Below are 18,972 nucleotides of genomic sequence, written 5' to 3' on the forward strand. Positions count from 1 at the left end.
CAGGCATTACAAGCATGCAACAACCTAATTGCTATATCATGTGGGAATTTCTGAGCCTCATAGAAGTTGCCTGGTATTCATTATAAATTAGTATGTTCCTTTGATTTATTAATCCTTTGGATGATAAATCATAGGGTTCAATTCTCCCTCAGTCCTGTACTGTATGTATACACAGAACCCATTTGTAACATCACATGCCGTGCCCTGTTGGCTCAGTGATGCTGTACAACCGCATGATGTGTGCTTACAATGCTGTGGGTGTTCATCCGCTCATGACATAAACTCTTCTATTTACCCTGGATCTTCTCACTGTACCGGATGCTGCCCACTAATACAGAAAGACCCTAACAGTAAACAAAAACAACATGCAGTGTGGGTTAAGTGACGATTTTGCGGCTGCCTCTGGAACTAAACATTATTGTGGGTGAACTTCAAAACAAGGTCTAAACTCTGACATGCTCCAGCTGTCATGACGTAAGACGTGAGGTCGGTCAGAATAACAAACGCTCTTGTTTCAGTTGATAACATTTTAGCACGGACTGTGAAAATAATTGAATAAAATTTAAACTGCTGATTTTCTATGGTCAGGATTGGATTTCTTTTATTGATATTATTGTTTTGGGATTTAGACCTTTTACTTATTGAGGTTATTTTCAACATCATTTTCTTGTCAGTGCTGTGGGAAGGTGATGTACACATGAACATATTTTTTCAAAAACAGATTAGATTTTGATTTGTTTCCACATCTCTGGAATAGCATCTTTTGTAAACTGGCTTGTAGGCTGTTATGAATACCACACAGACTAAGATCAGGATCAATTTCTTGCATCATTGTTCATTTTAAATGGCACACACATTTCAAAACCTCAGTGTCTGTGCTGACAACAATTTGTTTTTGTGCTTTTCGGTTTCTTCCAGATTACAACATCCTATTAGCACCACAGAGCAAAAATTGGATCCTGATTTTGCGGTCAAACCTTCCAACTGTCAAAACCTGAGATTCTGGTGCAATGAGACACCCACCTTGGAGGAATGCCTGTCTAGACCCAAGGACTGAGGATAATTTTGAAAAAGTGGGCATGACTAATAGCACAGTGGCTTGATTCGCAGAACCTGACAGGCTGTTCTCCAGTGACCAGTAAATACAGAACGCTTGACAGATGTGGAGGCCGGTTCTTCTCAGACATGGCTGCTGCTGTTGTTTACCCACACAAATCAATAGAATTGACTAGTGTACAGATACTCCACATTCAGCAAAGACCACAACTAACATCCTTTAGCGTCATTAGAGATGAGTTTATCTTGTTGCTTGCGTAGTGAGAGTGAGTAAGTTTTGTTTTTACTAGACAGAGACATAGAAGGAGTGAAGGAAGTTGTTGTTTATCTAGTAGCATTTACTGTAATGTTTCACTTACGTAGGATAGATATGAAAGCTTACTGGAAGAAAACTAATAAAGATGTGGGAGATATTTTTCAAGTGTATGTTTATTTGTGTTAAGTCATGTTCTCGGTAACAGTTAACGTGAACTAAAAAAACATAAAAATAATTGCCTTCCATTCCCAGGCTAAAATATTACTGAATCATACTGCACAAAACATGAGTCAACGTGTTATATAACATCTGGTGATACTTTTTCTCTTGTGTCTCTTGTGTCCCCAACTATCTTTAGCAAGTATGAGGAATGAGCCCGACTATTGGACATTAAACATGATTTCACCTGTCTATAGACTAAAATGACAAGTGACAATTATTGTCTCTAAAAGCTTTTTTTTACTATCCAAAACTACTAAAATTTATTACATTAGAATGTAACTGGTTTAATGTATCATAACAATAAAATATTTTGTTTTTACTTAAAATTTAGGCCCAGGATGCTTGCAGTGTAACACATCTGCTTTTAGAGCTGAGCTGGGTTTCAAAGAATGAAATGCATGGTTATAGACTCTTTTTAGCTGCAAAGGAAAATGCAGTTTGTGCAGCACAAATTCATGAAATATTCATCATTGATCATAGATATTTTGATAATTTATTGCTTACTAAAACTGCAAAATGTTGAATCTTTACCACTTTCAGATGTTTTTCTGTTGTTGGTCTGGTTTTCTGCCATTCATTAGGTTTCTCCATAGAGAGACACTTTAGTGCCAAATCACTACTAATCAGAACCATCCTTTTATGGGTTAATAGTTTGCATCAACACATATTATAAAATTAATAGGCTTTCCTAAGCTGAATGACATGCAATGCATTGAACATGAGACAGCGAATTCAGCTTCCTGCAGTGGCCTCATGTCAGATCCAGCATTTGAGGGATGTGATAGAATATACTACTTAAAGCAAAGACTCAATCCAGAAACATATCTCAACTAATTGAGTGCGCCATGGTGTTTCACAGATGCTAAAGTGTTGTTTTGTCCACTGTGTTGTAAACATTATGAGGCAATTTTTGGTTAGTTCAGCATTAGTTTTGTGAGGGGAGTGAAAACATGTACGGGTGTGTGCACATGTGTACGTGTATGTATGCATGTATGTGTGGGCTTACTTGCGTGCATGCATGCGCGAAACTGTTGCTGGTGGGCCCCAGCATGACTGCTGAGGTTGGAGCAATCATATTTTCAGCTGTGATTTCCATCAACGCATTCCTGGACGCTCACACACTCTCTCAGTGGAGCTGTGCACAGCACCCCCCAAGGATGTGACCTGCAGCCTGCAGACACATGGCTGCCTCACAAGCGCTTATCACAACACAGCAGCCTGTAGGATAATGGAAGGCCTTAATCTGAAGCCACGTGGAGCCAAGCAAACTTGGACGAGTGTTGCTCCTTCACACTGGCCTTATGGAAAACAGTCAATGATATACTACACCGTTTTGCAGAAGGCCAGTAGGTCTTACCATGCCAGACTGATTACAGGGTATAGGTCAGACCACATGGACAACAAATGGTCCCTGGTCCTCTACACATAGGGGGATGGGCATAAGGCTGAAAACACCACTTTGGAAAAGGCAGCAATTGTTACAGAAACTGCTAAAAGGACATGTATATTTCAGAGAAACACACACACACACACACACACACATGCTGTGTACTGTTATGCATTCTGGTGCAATGCCAGCATTGGCAAAATATAAACAATAAAACACAGAGGGACAGAGGGAAATATTGTGGATTTAGAAAAGAATGTCAAAATTCTTCCACTGATTGATCTCATGTTTCAGCGAAACTGCAGCTGCAGAGAAGGAGAGAGTTTCAAATGAGCCTTAAGGCGGAAACATTGATAACAAGCAACTTAAACATTCAACTCAACAGCTAGAACATCCTACCATCTGTGCTGAATAATTATACAGTAATGGGCACTTAATCGGCTGACAGTGTGTGTTTCTCTTCCAGTGGTCAAACAAAGAGACATGAGTAAAATCCGCATACAGGTCCAATCATTCAATGTTATTTGCAAACTGCATTGCTGGTGCGAAGCCACAATGTGCTGCGTGCTTTAAAATGCATGAGGGATTCAATTTGACTTCAAGTTCAGCTTCGAACACACTGGTTCTTTTTTCCCGCCCAAGGCAATTTGCACACCATGATCCACAATCTCAAAGTTACAAGGGTGTCGCATTTGTCTACACAAATATTGATATGGATTGGCTGGGCTGAGTAGTATCAATAATATAATAAGGGTTTCCATGTTTTTGCTTTTAATGGCAAGTGGCAATGATTCTTCATTTCTAGATACTCCTTTACAATACATCGAGCCATCGCTTTTAGTTAAGGAATGTTTAGGCAACTCCTGTATAATCATACATAAGGCCTACGTGTCAGGTTTGTCTGGCACTTCTTGTTTTAAAAAAAAAACAAATGCAAAGGAGAATGAGTTTTCTGCATTTAAAAAAATAGCAATGCAGAAAGATCCCCACAAAATTAAGGAAAAAATAAACAAATAAATAAATTAAAAATAATGTTATCAAAAATTACTTCCGCCCTAAACCTCACACAAACAATGAGTCAAATCAATGGCTGGCACAGTGCAGGAGTCTGTGTGAGCTGCTGAGCTTGTGGTGGCCTGTATTCACCATGTGGTGGAGCTGAGTGATGGTTTCCCAAAGTCTGCCTTACCAGAACAGACAGCAAGCACGCACAGCCATGTGCTACATCCTCTCTCACTGTGAGGGTTAGAGTGATGCTCCAGTGCCGAGCTACTTGATCATCTACGATCGTTAGCTTACCCTTTCTGTCTGTGCAAGTCGCTATGACGGCAGATATTTCTACTGATTGCATTTCCCTTCACATTGATAAAGCAGGTTCCAGCTGTGTTGGCACGCTGGCACCTCCAGCACCTGACTGTAGACATCGGATACAGTAGGAAGGTGCTTCGGACAAAGCTAGCAAGCACTAACTGCATTCTAAAATGGGTGTGAAAGTCTCCTCTGCAACACAGTGGGTTCCTGTCTTCCTCCTCTTCATACTTTTCTCTCTCTCTCTCACTGTCTGTCTATCTTTCCTGTAGCTGTGTCCCCTTTTCGCTCTCTCCCCTAATGTCTTTGTCTGCTTCCTGTCATGCATTCCCTCATTTTGTAACCCCCCCCCCCACCACCACCACCACCACCACCACCATTCACGCTCTCTTCTTCTTTTGCTCTCTCTGTCCATCTACATCTGCACCCCTCCCCTTGCTCTCCCTCCCTAGAAGGCACACATACACAGATAATACTGCGGCTACATGCTGCTTCGGCAACATACTGCAGCAGGCAAGCGTACTCCACTGCAGCCCTTTAACACAATAGCCATTTCTCTGACCTTAGGATGAAAAGCAGAGCTTGGTCTAAACAAATTTGTCCTCTGCATCAAAATCAGGCAAATAGCACATTTGTCTCAAACAGATGTTTTTAAATCCAACCTCTTTCATAGGCAAAGAAAGCCCATTATTGCCACAAACATTCTCTGCAAACGCAGTATGTCTTTTTTCCCCAGCATCTGCTGATTTCAGCTTCTCATCAGCATATCTCACAGCAACATGCACTGTTTGCTGCCATTTCCTTTTATTGGCGTATGTAGTTTCAGCGAACGCCTTCCCCTGCCTATAGACATACCACCCCTGATTCGCCCCGTCTTGCCTTCTCCCCTGAAGCATGACGGAACTAGGCGTGCTGCTGTAGCACAATGGGACTTTTTTTATTGAATGGGGAAGAAGCACATTCGCACATACACAAACAAAAACACACGGTGACTGACATCTGATAATCGCGGCACATGATAGGACATACAGTGATGCCATTGTGCGAATATCCAGGAGTGATTTAAGGAGACGCCAGTGCTGACAGACAGCCTTGCAAGGAAAATGCAGGGAAGCATTTACACAATCACATGCACAAAGAATGTGCAAAAGTGTATTAGATTCAAGGCAATGGGCAAAAATATGCTCAAATGTGTTTTAACATCAACTTTGACTCTTAGCACCCTGTATATCAAAGATAGCCCATACTGCACCAGATGCAGGGATATCATGTTTTACTTGTTTTAAACAGTGTAAGTGCTATAAGTGAAAACACTGGCTAGTGTACCATATCACTGCTCAGTCATGTTTTATCCATTGTGGCTACTGTATGTCTCACTTGTTCATTGCTTTGTAATACTAGATTTCCCTTGATATTGCTGCATTATAAGCACTTTTGCCTGCTAAGATCATCATATAGAGTTTCATGGGCCACCAGTCACATGTTCATAAGCTTTCATTAAACACTCAGGCAAACAGGTGCTACCACAAGGGACTCCCCTGACCTTTCAGGGTGTAGAGCACGATTTAACCTATTTTATTTAATTGCCGTTAAGCATGATTGTTACAGTGATTACTGTTTATCAAATTAATTTTTCATAAATGTTAGCACAGTATGTCTGGCGCTTGGAATCTTGTGTCACTGACCCTTTTAATACTGCATGCTCAGGAGTAAGAATGGAATAAAGCCAAGTGTCATAACAGGCGAACAGTATAAGTCACACGATCTGGCTATAAAACTCAACTGAAGCTTTTTAGACGTCAAAAAATAAAAAGAGGCAATGTGCAGCCCCATTTAAATACATGATGGATGACTTCTTTTCTGCACAATTGTTTGCTGGAAATGAAACTTGCATATTGGAACCACTGAGAATCTCTGTGTTTTCAAACACAATGGGCCCTTTCTTTATCTGAAAAGAGCTGCTACTCTAATAATGCAGCTCAGTTTAAATCTGCTAACCATAAACAATAGCTCTAAAAGGTGGCCTTGAAAAATATAAAGAGAGGGAAGGGGGAGTGATTATTGTGCCTGAAAGTGAATACAAGGACACTGAGTGATGGCTAAACTCCAGCCCTGCCTTTTCTTACCCCAATTACACCTCTCATGCCCTCCTGCAGTAGCATGAATATGAATATGTCGTCATGCATGTTAAGTTAAAAAACCCCTCTGTGCACTGACCCTGTTCAACATCACAGTCCTTTGTCTGCATGGTATATACAGATGGCCAGGTGAACTCAACGTGCCAGCAGGAAGTTCATGCACATCAAGCAGTTTGAGTCAAGTTTCTGACTCATGTGTGCCAGACAACCTGCCGTGTAGTTCTCTAACAGTCCAGAACCAGATACATCAAGTCCTTCCTTGATCGAGGCAGAATCACAGGTACATGAATTGTGTCTGCTGCGTAAGGTCCTTATATTTCTTCTATCCACTCAGACAACAAGCAACCCACAGCAACCACTACCCGCACTGCTTGGAACAAACACAAACTCACCACCCCACCAAATGGAAGCAGCTGTTATCAAAACTCTTTCATCTGCTACAGTACTTTGCAAAACTCAGCAATGCATAGACGCCACTACTGAACACGCCTGTTAGATCCTATCATGCGCTCTGAAGATTTAGACACTTTTTTACAACTTCCTTATTCTGTGGAGCTTTGTTTTAGGTCTTATAATCCATAGTCTGCTGCTTTTATTGTGTGCTAGTGAGGGTCAAAGGCACTGTGCCGGCAGACTACAGTGAATGAAAAAAAACAAAAAACGGAGAGATCACACCATACATTGCTTCGATGTTCCATTCACCTCCAACTACCATGTACTGCTCCACTGATTAATGGCCCGCAGCCACATGTGGACAGTTGTTCTTCATACATGTTACCATTGTTACGTGCCTGTTTGTGATGGGTCCTTCTGATCTCTCATCCGGCAAGAGAACAGTCATAACAACATCAACAACAGTGTACATGTGTGGCATTTCACTTGTTGAGTCAGTACTCACTGCTTTGGACGTTAACAGTGCCAGTGGAGTTGTCCTTTCCCAGTGGGTTCTCCACCACACATGTGTAATTCCCAGAATCCTCCAGTTTTGCTCTGCTGATCTGGACTCTGGAGTTTTTCCTGTGGGAGACAACACTTGCACAGCTGAGTCAGGGGAATCGGGGCAGGGAGGAAATAGCATGAAAAACACAACAAGTGGAAACATGGGGGACAGAGAGGCAGACAACAGGGCAAGCAGCAGCAGCATGGCAACAAGTCTGCTTCACTTTCTCTGAGGCCAAATTTCAGGGGAAGAAAATGCTTACAAAGCTTAGGACCAAGTGTTGTCTACCAAGCATACTGTATTATAAAAGGAGTTCTTGGTTTTAATATCCTTACATAAGTAAGAGGTACTCCTACTAAGATACAATATTTACAACATTTTGCAGATATTCTTAGTCAGTTAGTTGCCATAATTATGTCATCATTAGCTGACCTGCCTGAGAGAGAGCTGTAAAGGACCACGGATGTATTGTTTGGTTGAGCAATTTTTATTCACACAAATGTGAACCATTATGGACTCTTGTATCCTGTTCTTCTTATACATCCATGGAACCAAATACGAAACAACAGATGTGTTTTATTGTCTCTAAATGTAACTTTTTATTTATATGAGAAAGTTACATAAGGAGGGATGATAAATTGACTTGATTTAGTATAAATCATTACATTACATTTCAATGAAGAAATTACCCTTTACTTTACCAAATATTAAATAAATGTTTTTATTCAATTCCTGTATTGATATTGATTTTTAAATGAGTTTCAAAATGCTGTTTCCTGAAAAACTGCATTAGCACAGCCTGCCGATAATAGCAACCTTGCTTTGACTTTGGAGTGCCTCTGTCTCTTTTCATCATGTGCTGTTGGTGTTAGGTTTACAGGACATGGGTGACTTGTACTCACTGGCTGTTCTTTATTCTGACTTTTTTGTTTTTCTTCAGCTCGTTGCCATCTTTGAACCATCTGTAGGTAGGGAGAGGGTTCCCTGTGGCCTCACACTTCACTGTGAGCTTGCTTCCCTCGTCCACTATTATTGGATTCCTCATCGGTTTTAACTTTGGAGCCGAAGCTAAAAAGGCAGAAAGAGAAAACTTAGTGTTATTAACCATATATACCACAAACTTGAAAATAGTTTGGTTTGCACAGTTCTGTTATGATTGAAACAGCGAGACAAAGAAGGACAGAGAGACAGCAATGGAGCCAATCATCATCTCTATGGACTGAACAACTCTCTCGTGTGACCACCAGATGTTGTCATTAAAGTCATTATCAACTTTGCCTCAGACTAATAAACAAGCTGAATTTCACTCTGGCTTTGCTGCTATAAAAACACCTGAAGCAATAATTAGGAAACATCCACCAGCTGATGAAGAGAATCTGCAACTACAAACCCATGCACAATTAGAGGCAATTGGTAAACAAGAAAAGAACATTTGAAACTATGGTAACCGTTTGTTGTGATGACAATATCAAAGATTCCTCGATCATAACTTTATCATAACTTTCATCTGCTGCATGGTCATTCAGTTATACAGTGTTAATATGTGAAAATAATCATTGTCTTGGTATATTCTGTAATTTCTTGCGAAGAAAACAACATGGATTTAAATATGAAAAATGATCTCTGTTCAAATGCACACACACACACACACACAGACAAACACTTGCCAGCTGACAGCTGCACACATATTTAGGAGAAGACTCATCCAGGGCGGAGCAAGAGAGAAGGGGTGAACAAGGGTCAACCAGGGGCACCCCCCCCCCCCCACCCTTACACACAAACCGTCTCCATGTGTAACATTTACGATTGCATGCATAATATGCTAAACTGAGTAGTCCTACAAATTACAGCTGTTTGCTGTGCATCACCTCTAAAGGGTGACAGCAGAATGAAGACAAACAAAGCATGACAAGCAAAGTGAAGTATACATGACTCTATTATAAACGCTGAAATAGAGGTGCACCAAAATTATCCCCTGTCGTCCTCTTTTTTGAGAGACTGTCCTACTTCACTGACCTGGTAAAGGCGACACGTCTGCACAGAAAGAAAAACCTTAATGATGCTGCATTTTTCATTTTCTTTGTTGATTTGGGGTACAGTTAGGTCTGAAACAGCATTGACACATGTCAAATTTGCCACTGCCAATGACAACGTGATGTGTGCCTGCAATTTTAAAGCATTTTTAAAACACGTTAATCCCATCATCAGTGTTTTGAGGGATTCGGCCCATGTCAATTCTGTGGAGGTCAGTGTTGTTTATTACTCATCCTAACTCAGCTCCCTGTATCAGCCACATGTTCATCCACAAAGAGCAGTGCTTTTTTAAGCTTTGTAAGCCCGACAGATGTGGATATTTAAAGAGCTCTGTCCACAGCAAACCAAGCACCTTGTGAGTATGTCCTGTGTGCTCTGCCACCTCTGGTCACTTGGCACTAATAATTCTGATAGGAGCCAGAGGTCACAGTTCTCAGTTCCAGCCATGGATCTCTTTTGTACCAGGTGCTGAGCAACTCCTCAGTTGATGTTGCATCAAGCATAGATGTTGCATTACGCAGCATAGATAAAGCCTACTGTCATCCATTCTTGTTTATCCATTTCGTGTCTCACTTATAGGTCTGAGGCCCATAGATGTTGATTGTTTAGATTATTTTGAAAACATGTTGTGTAATGTAATTAGCTTAATTTGAACAGTAATCCTAGAGGGATCACTGATAGCACTTAAGACCTTTGACATTTGCCCAATTTAAGGGGCACCAATGATCAGACCACGATACTGACTACCAGACACACTAGGAGAGTTGTCTGTCTGACACATAGTTTGTGCTCATTTCCACTGGAATCACAGATAGTGAAATGTCAAATTAAAAATAGCTCACAAACAACACTGATCAATGGAAAAGCAGCTATTCTTAGTTCAATAGCAGCTATTTGTTACTAAAATTACTCTGTAGCTGGTAAGACAGTGGACTTTTATCTGTGAACAGCTTCCTGTTGGAAAATTTGAGCGATGATATTCATGGCATTTGGAAAATAAAAGATTCTAACACAAGGCAGATGTGCCTTTGTACCAGGGTACTTAGTAACCTTAATGAGCTTATTCTCAGGATGGATCTTTGTGCTGCAATTGTTCGGGCAGTTAGTTCAAGATTTTTACTGTCCCAAAAGGGTTTGGGACAATAAAACCCTCATTTATGCAGCAAGGTTCTGCTGAAAGTCATAACATTATATAGACTGAACATTTACTGTAAGTCGCCAAAAATCAGCTCTGCAAGTGGTGTGGATTTATCGATAGCCTCCAGCGAGGATATATACTGAACATGAGACTCCTGATGCTCCAGATGTTCTTCATTAAACATTTTCTGTTATTTAACACATGTAACATACTATATGGGATTTGATGTTAAATAAAGATCAGACTGCACAATGCCCTATGGTCTACTGATCCCCCAAATTTTCACATTACGCTGGCCAACACAGTTGTACTGTATATAACATAACACAGAGTTTTGTTACTACTACATCACACATGGCACATATGCACATGTGTGATGTTTGATGAGCAGCTTCATCACACTTTTCCATGAGCTGTTCTTAGGTTACAAAGGGAATTTGGCAAGAAACTAATTTTAATCTAATTATCAACATAATTTGTATACTGCTGTATCTAATCACCTACAAAACCTTACAGAATAGAACTTACAAAAGCCTGCATCTGTACATAATTTCCATACACACTCAACTGTGCCAGACTCAGCCCAGCACACTGCCTGCGGAAAGCTTGTCAGTCATAGTTAGAGAACAGCAGGAATGAGGCTGCACCATAAAGACAAATGTTTAGTACTTCAGCTGGACACATGGTTTGTCCTTGCCAAGCAAATTAAACAAGCTTTGTCCTTGCCTGGAAAAGTTAAAGAAACACAGGACTGCACTTCTCATCAAGCCAGCGAGCCAGATGTGTAAGAGGGTCTGCTCCATCTACAGCATACATCTCTAATGAAGACACAGTCCATCAGACATTCTACCTCTGAGATACAGATGTTTAACGTTGTACTGCATAGAGATTAGCCTTCACGTTCATGTTAAGTCTCTCCAGCTCTTTTATCTGCGTAACACAAAATATATTAACAAAACAATTGACTCTAAACTCAAAAACTTCCAGAAATCAAAAAAAAAACAAGAAAAAGAAGAGAACATACTCTGACAGCTTGGTCAGTGATGTACAGCATTTGCTCATGTTTGGAATGAAAGATGTGAAAAACAGAGCAACATAAAGTAAATAGTTTGATGGACACTTTAGTACAGAATACAATCAAGTCAACCGTACTTGACATAAAGCATGTTAAATTTATCAATTGTGATTAATGTTTTCCAACAAGAAAATAAAAAGGCATTATCATTGGAAATAAAATAATTTCTTGGAGACAAATGGTTATCTCATTTTCCGTTACACCAGTGGAAAAAGTGTCCGGCAGCAGTGATAAACCCTTGCCTTAACAACAGCCTGATTCTCTCTTTTTGAAGCAGAGGGGCAGCTGCAGACATGGACTATAAAAAACAAATTTGAGAATAGAAGCCTGACCACCGTGTCAACAGCTCATGCCTTGGGTAACAGTTGGAAACCTCAGCCCAGAAAGAGGTTCAAAAACACAGTCACTTGATGAATTAACAATGCATTGCACGTATTATTGAGTTAACATTTCTGTTTTACTTCCAGGAGCTTAGAAATGGAATCTGAGGCATGCCTTTGTATTTCCCCCCTAGACAAAGTATCCCTGATTACTCCGGCGTTATGTCACTTCACCGCACGTTGTCCAAAGACAAATTACATGGTAAGACAGCTAGAGAAATGGGTTTTGCATGTGGGAATGGTCTTCAGACACTGCACACTAGTCACTGTAACACATCTGTTCAAAGCGATCATTTCAACAGCCTCCCGCCACAGCCAATACACTTTCACCAAATAATTATCTGGTACATTGTTTATATATGACTCCAAACACTCTACTTCTCTCTCTAAACTAATAGTGTTACTTTTCAAAACAATTAAACGTTTTATGTTTCTCCGAGACAGGAAAACATATGAAGAAGTCCAACACTGCTTGTCAAACACTACTATTCTGATTTGGTCAACTTTTTACCTACCATCCAGTATTGTTCAATAAAACAATTATTGTAGCGACATTAATGAAAAGTGATTTTACAAGTAGAATCTCACAGAAATGGCATTCACTACTTCAATTTTAGTGAATGACATTTTTAAATTACTTTTCATTTCTAACTATTGGCTTTTTACTAACAATTCATCTCTCACACTTGAAATCTAGAAGTATAAGATTTCTGCACACATTAAGCATTGAAAGCAGGCACAAAAGTAGAGTATATGATGTAAACACAATGCATGGACTCCTTGTTTTCTCCAGATGCAAAGGGAAAGATGTTAGCTAACTCCATTAATTTTTGAGTTGCTTTGTTTGATTGCACATTAAAAAGAACAAAATCAGCACACCACGTTTTGCTACATTTTCATTAGTTTAAATTATGTATGCTTGCAAGAAATTTTAACAAAACCAATGTCATTTGCTATAAAAGCTTAAAGGACACGGAGGTGAAGATGGAATGTAAACAATTTTTGTCTCCAGAAAAAGCCAGTTTTCAACCCCCGTAGGACCCAAACTCAACGCAAAGAGCCAAAAAGCAATCATACATGTTACTACTTTGGGTGAATTAGGACCAAAAGAGCACCAAATCATTCGTATTTGCTTACAAGCAGCAGAACTGTCCATTTACAGTTTCAGTGCCCTGAACATATTGGAAAGTTTTACCAGTCTGCCACAGTCAGTGTGTTTTTTTCCGCTCCTGCCAGAGAATAGGTGTTCCTCTATTGTGAATGATTGCAAAACTGTGTTTATGTTTGTTTCACTGGTTAAGCAATCGAAAATTGCAGTTTTAACTGTTAGCAATGGCTCTGGAACACTCAAGACATTAGAATATTCAAAATGGTGCATTCACATAAATCTCTACTGTTCATGCATATGATAACTGGATTACCTGTCAACATGTCACTATGGTATATACAGCATACAGTATACTGCAATAGGACATTCTGCTAATTAACTTGATTTTGGATTGAAACAGTACAGTAAATTGTACAAATGGCACTCAATATCAACTGGATGACAAAAAGTTGCTATAATAAACAAAGTGTGAACATCTTTGCTTGCACAGCCAGCTGTGATCACCATGTCTTATAGTTCTAAAAAAAATCAACATGGAAGTCCAGAGTCATATGTTCACATGTTTCCAGGCTTTAATCACCTTATTGATTATTCCATTGTTATAATTATTCCATCCCACCATATAAAACAAAATGTCATACTGATAGAGACAAAATTAAATAAAATCAGATCACTTTTGCACTACCTACATAATAGAAACTCAAGTCCTGGCAAGAATGCTTTAATGGTCTCTGTGTTCTTCCCCTTCTTCTTCTTATGAATAACAGTGTTTTACTGTTCTTTAACTAGTTGTAACTGGATAGTTATTTATCATTTAATTATCAAATAAATTCCGTTTTAATACAGCAGTAGATCGTTTCGTGGGGATTTGGGTTGGGAACAGGAGAGTCATCGGTTCGAGTCCAGCACGGACCAATCATACGGAGCGTGGAAGTACCAGTTCACCTCCTTGGCACTGCCAAAGGTGAGCAAGGCCCTGAACCCTAATTGCACAGTGGCTGCTCACTGCTAATAATTAGGATGGATTAAATGCAGAGAATCATTTTCGCTTGTGTTGTATTGTATACAATTGTATGTTACAATAAAAGTTGATTATTATTACATTTATGTAAAGCTGAAAAAAAAAACATCCTCTTAAACCCATTGCCTGCTATTATTGCTTACTACATGACTTTTATAAATGGTAAATAAGCTTTTCTTGTATAGCGCCTTCTTCCAAACACTCAAAGCACTTTTACACTACATTACATTCACCCATTCATACACTGAGCCCAACTCAGATACCTAACCCTAACCCATCACCACCCCTAACAAGCTTTGACTCAACCATTTATCGCTCTACCTGGATGAGTCCTTCTGGCTCTCAACGACTCCCCTATATAACACTGTGAGCAGACACTCCCAACACACAAACTGACACACACTGGATGTTCACTGTCTGCCCATGCCTAAAATAGTGAGGAATCAACTTTAAATACAGGCTGGCGAAGAAAGTTGAACATTGAGCAAGTTATGTTTCATAAGAATTCTGCTTAATACTGCTGTTCTTCATTCACTAGCCGACTCATTTAGAAAGAAAGCAACAGAAAGAGAGAGAGGGAGAAAGATAGAGAAAAAGAAAAAACATATGTCAAATCAAGTGGGCACACCAAAGACTACACGTTACGTTGATGTTGATGTAATTTCTTCCTAAATATGCATATTTATTTCCTGTTGGTATAGCAAATGTGAAAGCAAGATGGGCACTTGTAAAGTATTTGCCAAAAATGGTTAACTATAACAGTAACTAAAAACAAACTAAAGTGCATAACATGCACTCACAATATTACATGGAAACTTTCTGGTAAACCAGCAATTTCATCTGCAGATTGCTTTCAGATTAAATGTTTGTCATAATTTGTCTCTAGACGTTTTCTTTGAGAGTCATCCTTCAAAAGACTTCTGTTTGCATACCAATTTGTGGTTTTGATTAGCTCCGTTTTGAGACAAAAATTAGGCTTTCTCTATGCACACATTTCACGCAGTGTATAAGCACTATAATGCTGTACGTATAGGTCAGTTGAATGAAGAGTGAAGTTGTATTAGCTGGCTTTCTGATTAGTTTTCTTGTTTCCAGTCGTTTGTAATAGCACATCAAAAAGCCATTTTGTAAGAGCAATTATATGAAGCAAGATCACACCTGGCTTCACCAGCACCTCCTCTGACTACTGGTCCCTATTTTGCTGTTGAATAAGTTTAAGTAGCTCTGTTTGCAAAGGTGTGGTAGGTGTTAAAAAGCATCTGGATCAAAATGAAGGAGCCACCTTGTCACTTCCATAACTAACTATTACCACCCTCACCCTCATATGAAAACCCAGTCACACAGAAAGAAACTACTTGGGTTTGTCTAGAATTATAATGTCATCAGCAAAAGCATATTTATGTAGGTCAGGCAGACTGTACAGGGATTTCAAACTACTACTTGAAAAAAAGAGAGACATAAATTCATGTCGCACTGTACTGATGATAGATTTCATTAAATGCCTGTGGCATTTTGCTCTCCTTGTCCAGTCTATACAAAAGACAACAAAGTTGCACAGTTTTTTCTTTTCCAGAGAGGGCCTGTTTCATTAGAAAAGCCATGCAACATTCTTTAAAGAGTGTCAATTTTCAGCCACAAGACTTTCAACAAAGAGACCTGAAAGGAAATCATCATGTAACATTGCAGCAGCAGAATGTCCTAAATCAACACTTTCTGGTCCAAATGCTGGAGATGTCATAGCCAGTAAACGGGCAATTATAGCTGAGAAATACCTGCTGTGAGGTAATCTCCTTCAATAAATGTGGAAAACTAAGTTCCCAGTAAGGTAAGGTACAATACTGTCTTATTCCTGAGATCTCAGTGATTGTTGACTATAAGATTTTGACCATAAAACATGGCTGTTGTCACCCACTGGTTTCTGAAGATCCATTGTGAAGCTCAATATGGGCAGCTCCCGGCGGCTCCATCCATCACCATCTTGCCATTGCGTGAATCTGGCTAAAACATGTAAACATGTTTATTTCTGCTGTAAAGTTGGGCATTTTAACATGTGGGTTTACCAGTGGCTGTAATGAAACATCAGCAAAGAACCAGCAAGCTCATGTCTATGGAAGCTGTGAGACCAACGTGGATCACCAACAAACATAGGTGTTACATAGATAATAGGATTTTTTAGTTGCGTAAACTTCAAATTCTTTGTAATTTCTTTTTCCTTTCCATTGACCTTCAAATGCCTAAATGTATTGTCAGTTAGCATTTTTGTGTGACAAACGTGAAAATGTATCTGTCTAAATTATCATATATTATCATATATCCTAACGTTAGTGGACGTATGCTCCCATGCAAGACCGACGCTACTCTATATTTGTCTGTTTGAGCACATCAATGCTGCTTAGTTAGCACACAGCAAAGCAAGTTAGCTAACTGAAAGGTCTTTAAAAACACAGACATGGCACTGTCAACTGTATATTTAATATAGTTGTCTGTGATCTTATGCTGTATGCAGTGTTCTTTTCAGTTGTAGTTTCAACAGTTGCACTTTCATATTGGGTGTGTGTGTATGTGTGTGTGTCTGTGTGTTTAAATGTGTATAAAGGAAAATGTCAGACAATAAAGTTGCACTTCTGGTTGTGCAGACTTGTTCCCAGGTCTTTTAAACATGATTTATTGATAAACTGCATCCCCAACAAAGTGATGTTAGTCATGGATAATTACAAGTTGGCAGCATTTATTAAAGAAGTGGGTAGAGGATCCATCTCTAAAGTGTTGTTTAGTTTCTCTCTTTTTATCTGGGATGACCCATTTTGGAGCCTCAGGCCTAGAAAACACCTTAGTGTGTGTGAAGAACCACACAGATACAACAAGCATCACCCATCTTCATTTTGACCTACTTTTTACAATGGGTAAGCGTATAGTTTCCCATTACTCATTTACCCAGTTTTGTGATAAATCAACAGATTTTATTTTTCATTAGGAAAATGATGATTCAAGATCAGATTATCATGGTCTGGATGCATTTAAAACTGACATGACACAGCTACATGTCTCAGTGAACTATGGCAGCAAATACGCTTACAGTTACAATGTTAAATGTAAATTGATCAAATTCAACAGTAGGCAAGCACAGTTTATTTTCATTTGTGTCATTTTGTGAAAAGGAGAGTAAATAAACCAGAATATGTTCATCACATGCAGCTCTATGTGAAAGGCAGCTGTGCTCTTTCATTAACAAAGATGCCAAAACATATTCGGCCTGCACTCTGTGTCCAGTGTAGTTTGGGGAGATGTTATCTTACATGTTTATAGATCACAAACAAACTTGGAATGAAGACCATTAATTATTTATATATTTTTATACTTTTTATGGGTCATAAATGAGAAACTTAACGACAGACTGCAGAAGCAGTTGTTTTTGGCTGAAAAAAGGCACAATTTGGATACCTAGGAGGCCTACAAAAAAAATCTTCTACCAAAAAATCTTGAAAATGCTAAACCCAGAGGATTATCTGGTGGAAGCTGACGGGACTGACATCAGCAGGTACAAAATGGCTACCACCATCAAGAGATGTTCACAGTATCTGATCAAACAAAGAATGACACATTCTGTGGGAGCTACGGGGGTAATCATGGTATTGTCCTTAAAGTGTCACTAAAATGGGGGTTGGGCTTACCCATGACCTGAGGTCAAACAGTGACATGCTGCAGCTTGTAGGATCCACCACTGAGCAAGCACATTGCTATGTTTATGGCTCTGAAAGACAAGCAGCTCCAATACTATTCCAATGTCAAAGTAGCTTCCAGCTAAAACATAGGCAGACTTTTATATTGAATGACTCACCACACACTTAGAATTAACTAGCAACTGTTGAATTATTACCCCAAAATAGCAAGTACATCAAAAAGTGCACAGTGAAACAATGTATTATGTGATACAAACATAACTTTTATGTTAAAATTGTTAAAAGGGCAGATTTTTTTTCAAATCTGTGATGTGTGGCAGAGCATCTGCGAAAACGTGATCATGTGGTTATTTAACAAAATCCTTTAAAGCACAGATATTGCCAGTCAATGGTTTTCAGAGAGCTCTTAATACAGAGGTACTTTGGCTCTGTGAGGTCCAGAGCTTGTTCAGTTAAAACTTAAGTTTTAGTTGATGTTGTACACAAGACATATCATTTGACTTCCCTACAATTTCAAAGCTCTGCCAAAACCAGATGTGCCTCTACATGCGGTCCACACCAATCCATGTGACAAGGTAGCGGCAAGCTTTGACAAGCCAAGGGGATACTTACTTAACTTTGTCGCACACTTCCGTGAACTCAAACTCAATCTCACTCTTTTTCTCTCCAAAGTCTCTCTCCCTTACACACACACACACACACACACACACACACACAGATTAATACATATGTATATACCTAAAATGTTAGACAGAAACCACCTTTAATTTCCTTTTACCTTGAGTGGGATCACCCTCTTTCTCCTTTTGTCCTTTCTTAACCCCCTTTTTTCTCCCTTTCTTATCTTTCCTCTTGGTCTCCGTCATGCTGTCAGAAGAAAGTAAATCCTCTCAGGAGTAGACACGGGGAAAAAACAGGTAGTCCTATTGGGAAAGTGTGGCAAGTGGGCACCACGAGACTGAGCCTGTTAGAGCGTCTGTCTCTCCTGCTATATAGACTCACACCAATCAAGTACAAGCAAGTAACCACCTACTCACAGGGCAGAGGGAGAGAGAGGGAGAGGAAGGGAGGGAGAGAGAGGGAGGGAACAGGCAGAAATAGGGAGAGAAAGGTAGAGAAACGAAGAGGATAAAAGTGAGAGAATACAGAAGGAGGGAGGGAAGAAAGAGGGTGGGAGGAATGAAGGCATTTCCCATTGCTATAAGGCAATCAACTGTTCCCTTACTGGA

The 18,972-nt window shown here is 39.6% G+C and overlaps 1 protein-coding gene across 3 annotated transcripts in view; it reads right to left on the reverse strand.

The window, feature by feature from the left end:
* The window catches only part of nrg2a (neuregulin 2a), a 49,538-nt gene extending 30,836 nt beyond the window's left edge, over window positions 1-18,702 (reverse strand). For all 3 annotated transcript variants that reach the window (XM_046038880.1, XM_046038878.1, XM_046038879.1), the window contains exons 1-3: window positions 18,522-18,702; window positions 8,210-8,375; window positions 7,266-7,384 (exon numbers count right to left, since the gene is read on the reverse strand). In XM_046038880.1, coding sequence (XP_045894836.1) covers window positions 7,266-7,384; window positions 8,210-8,375; window positions 18,522-18,609 — 373 coding nt within the window. In that variant the 5' untranslated portion in view covers window positions 18,610-18,702. The remainder of the gene's footprint in view (window positions 1-7,265; window positions 7,385-8,209; window positions 8,376-18,521) is intronic.
* Window positions 18,703-18,972: the final 270 nt, after the last annotated feature.

The sequence above is a fragment of the Micropterus dolomieu genome, linkage group LG23 (assembly GCF_021292245.1).
Source record: "Micropterus dolomieu isolate WLL.071019.BEF.003 ecotype Adirondacks linkage group LG23, ASM2129224v1, whole genome shotgun sequence".
Lineage (NCBI taxonomy): Eukaryota > Metazoa > Chordata > Actinopteri > Centrarchiformes > Centrarchidae > Micropterus > Micropterus dolomieu.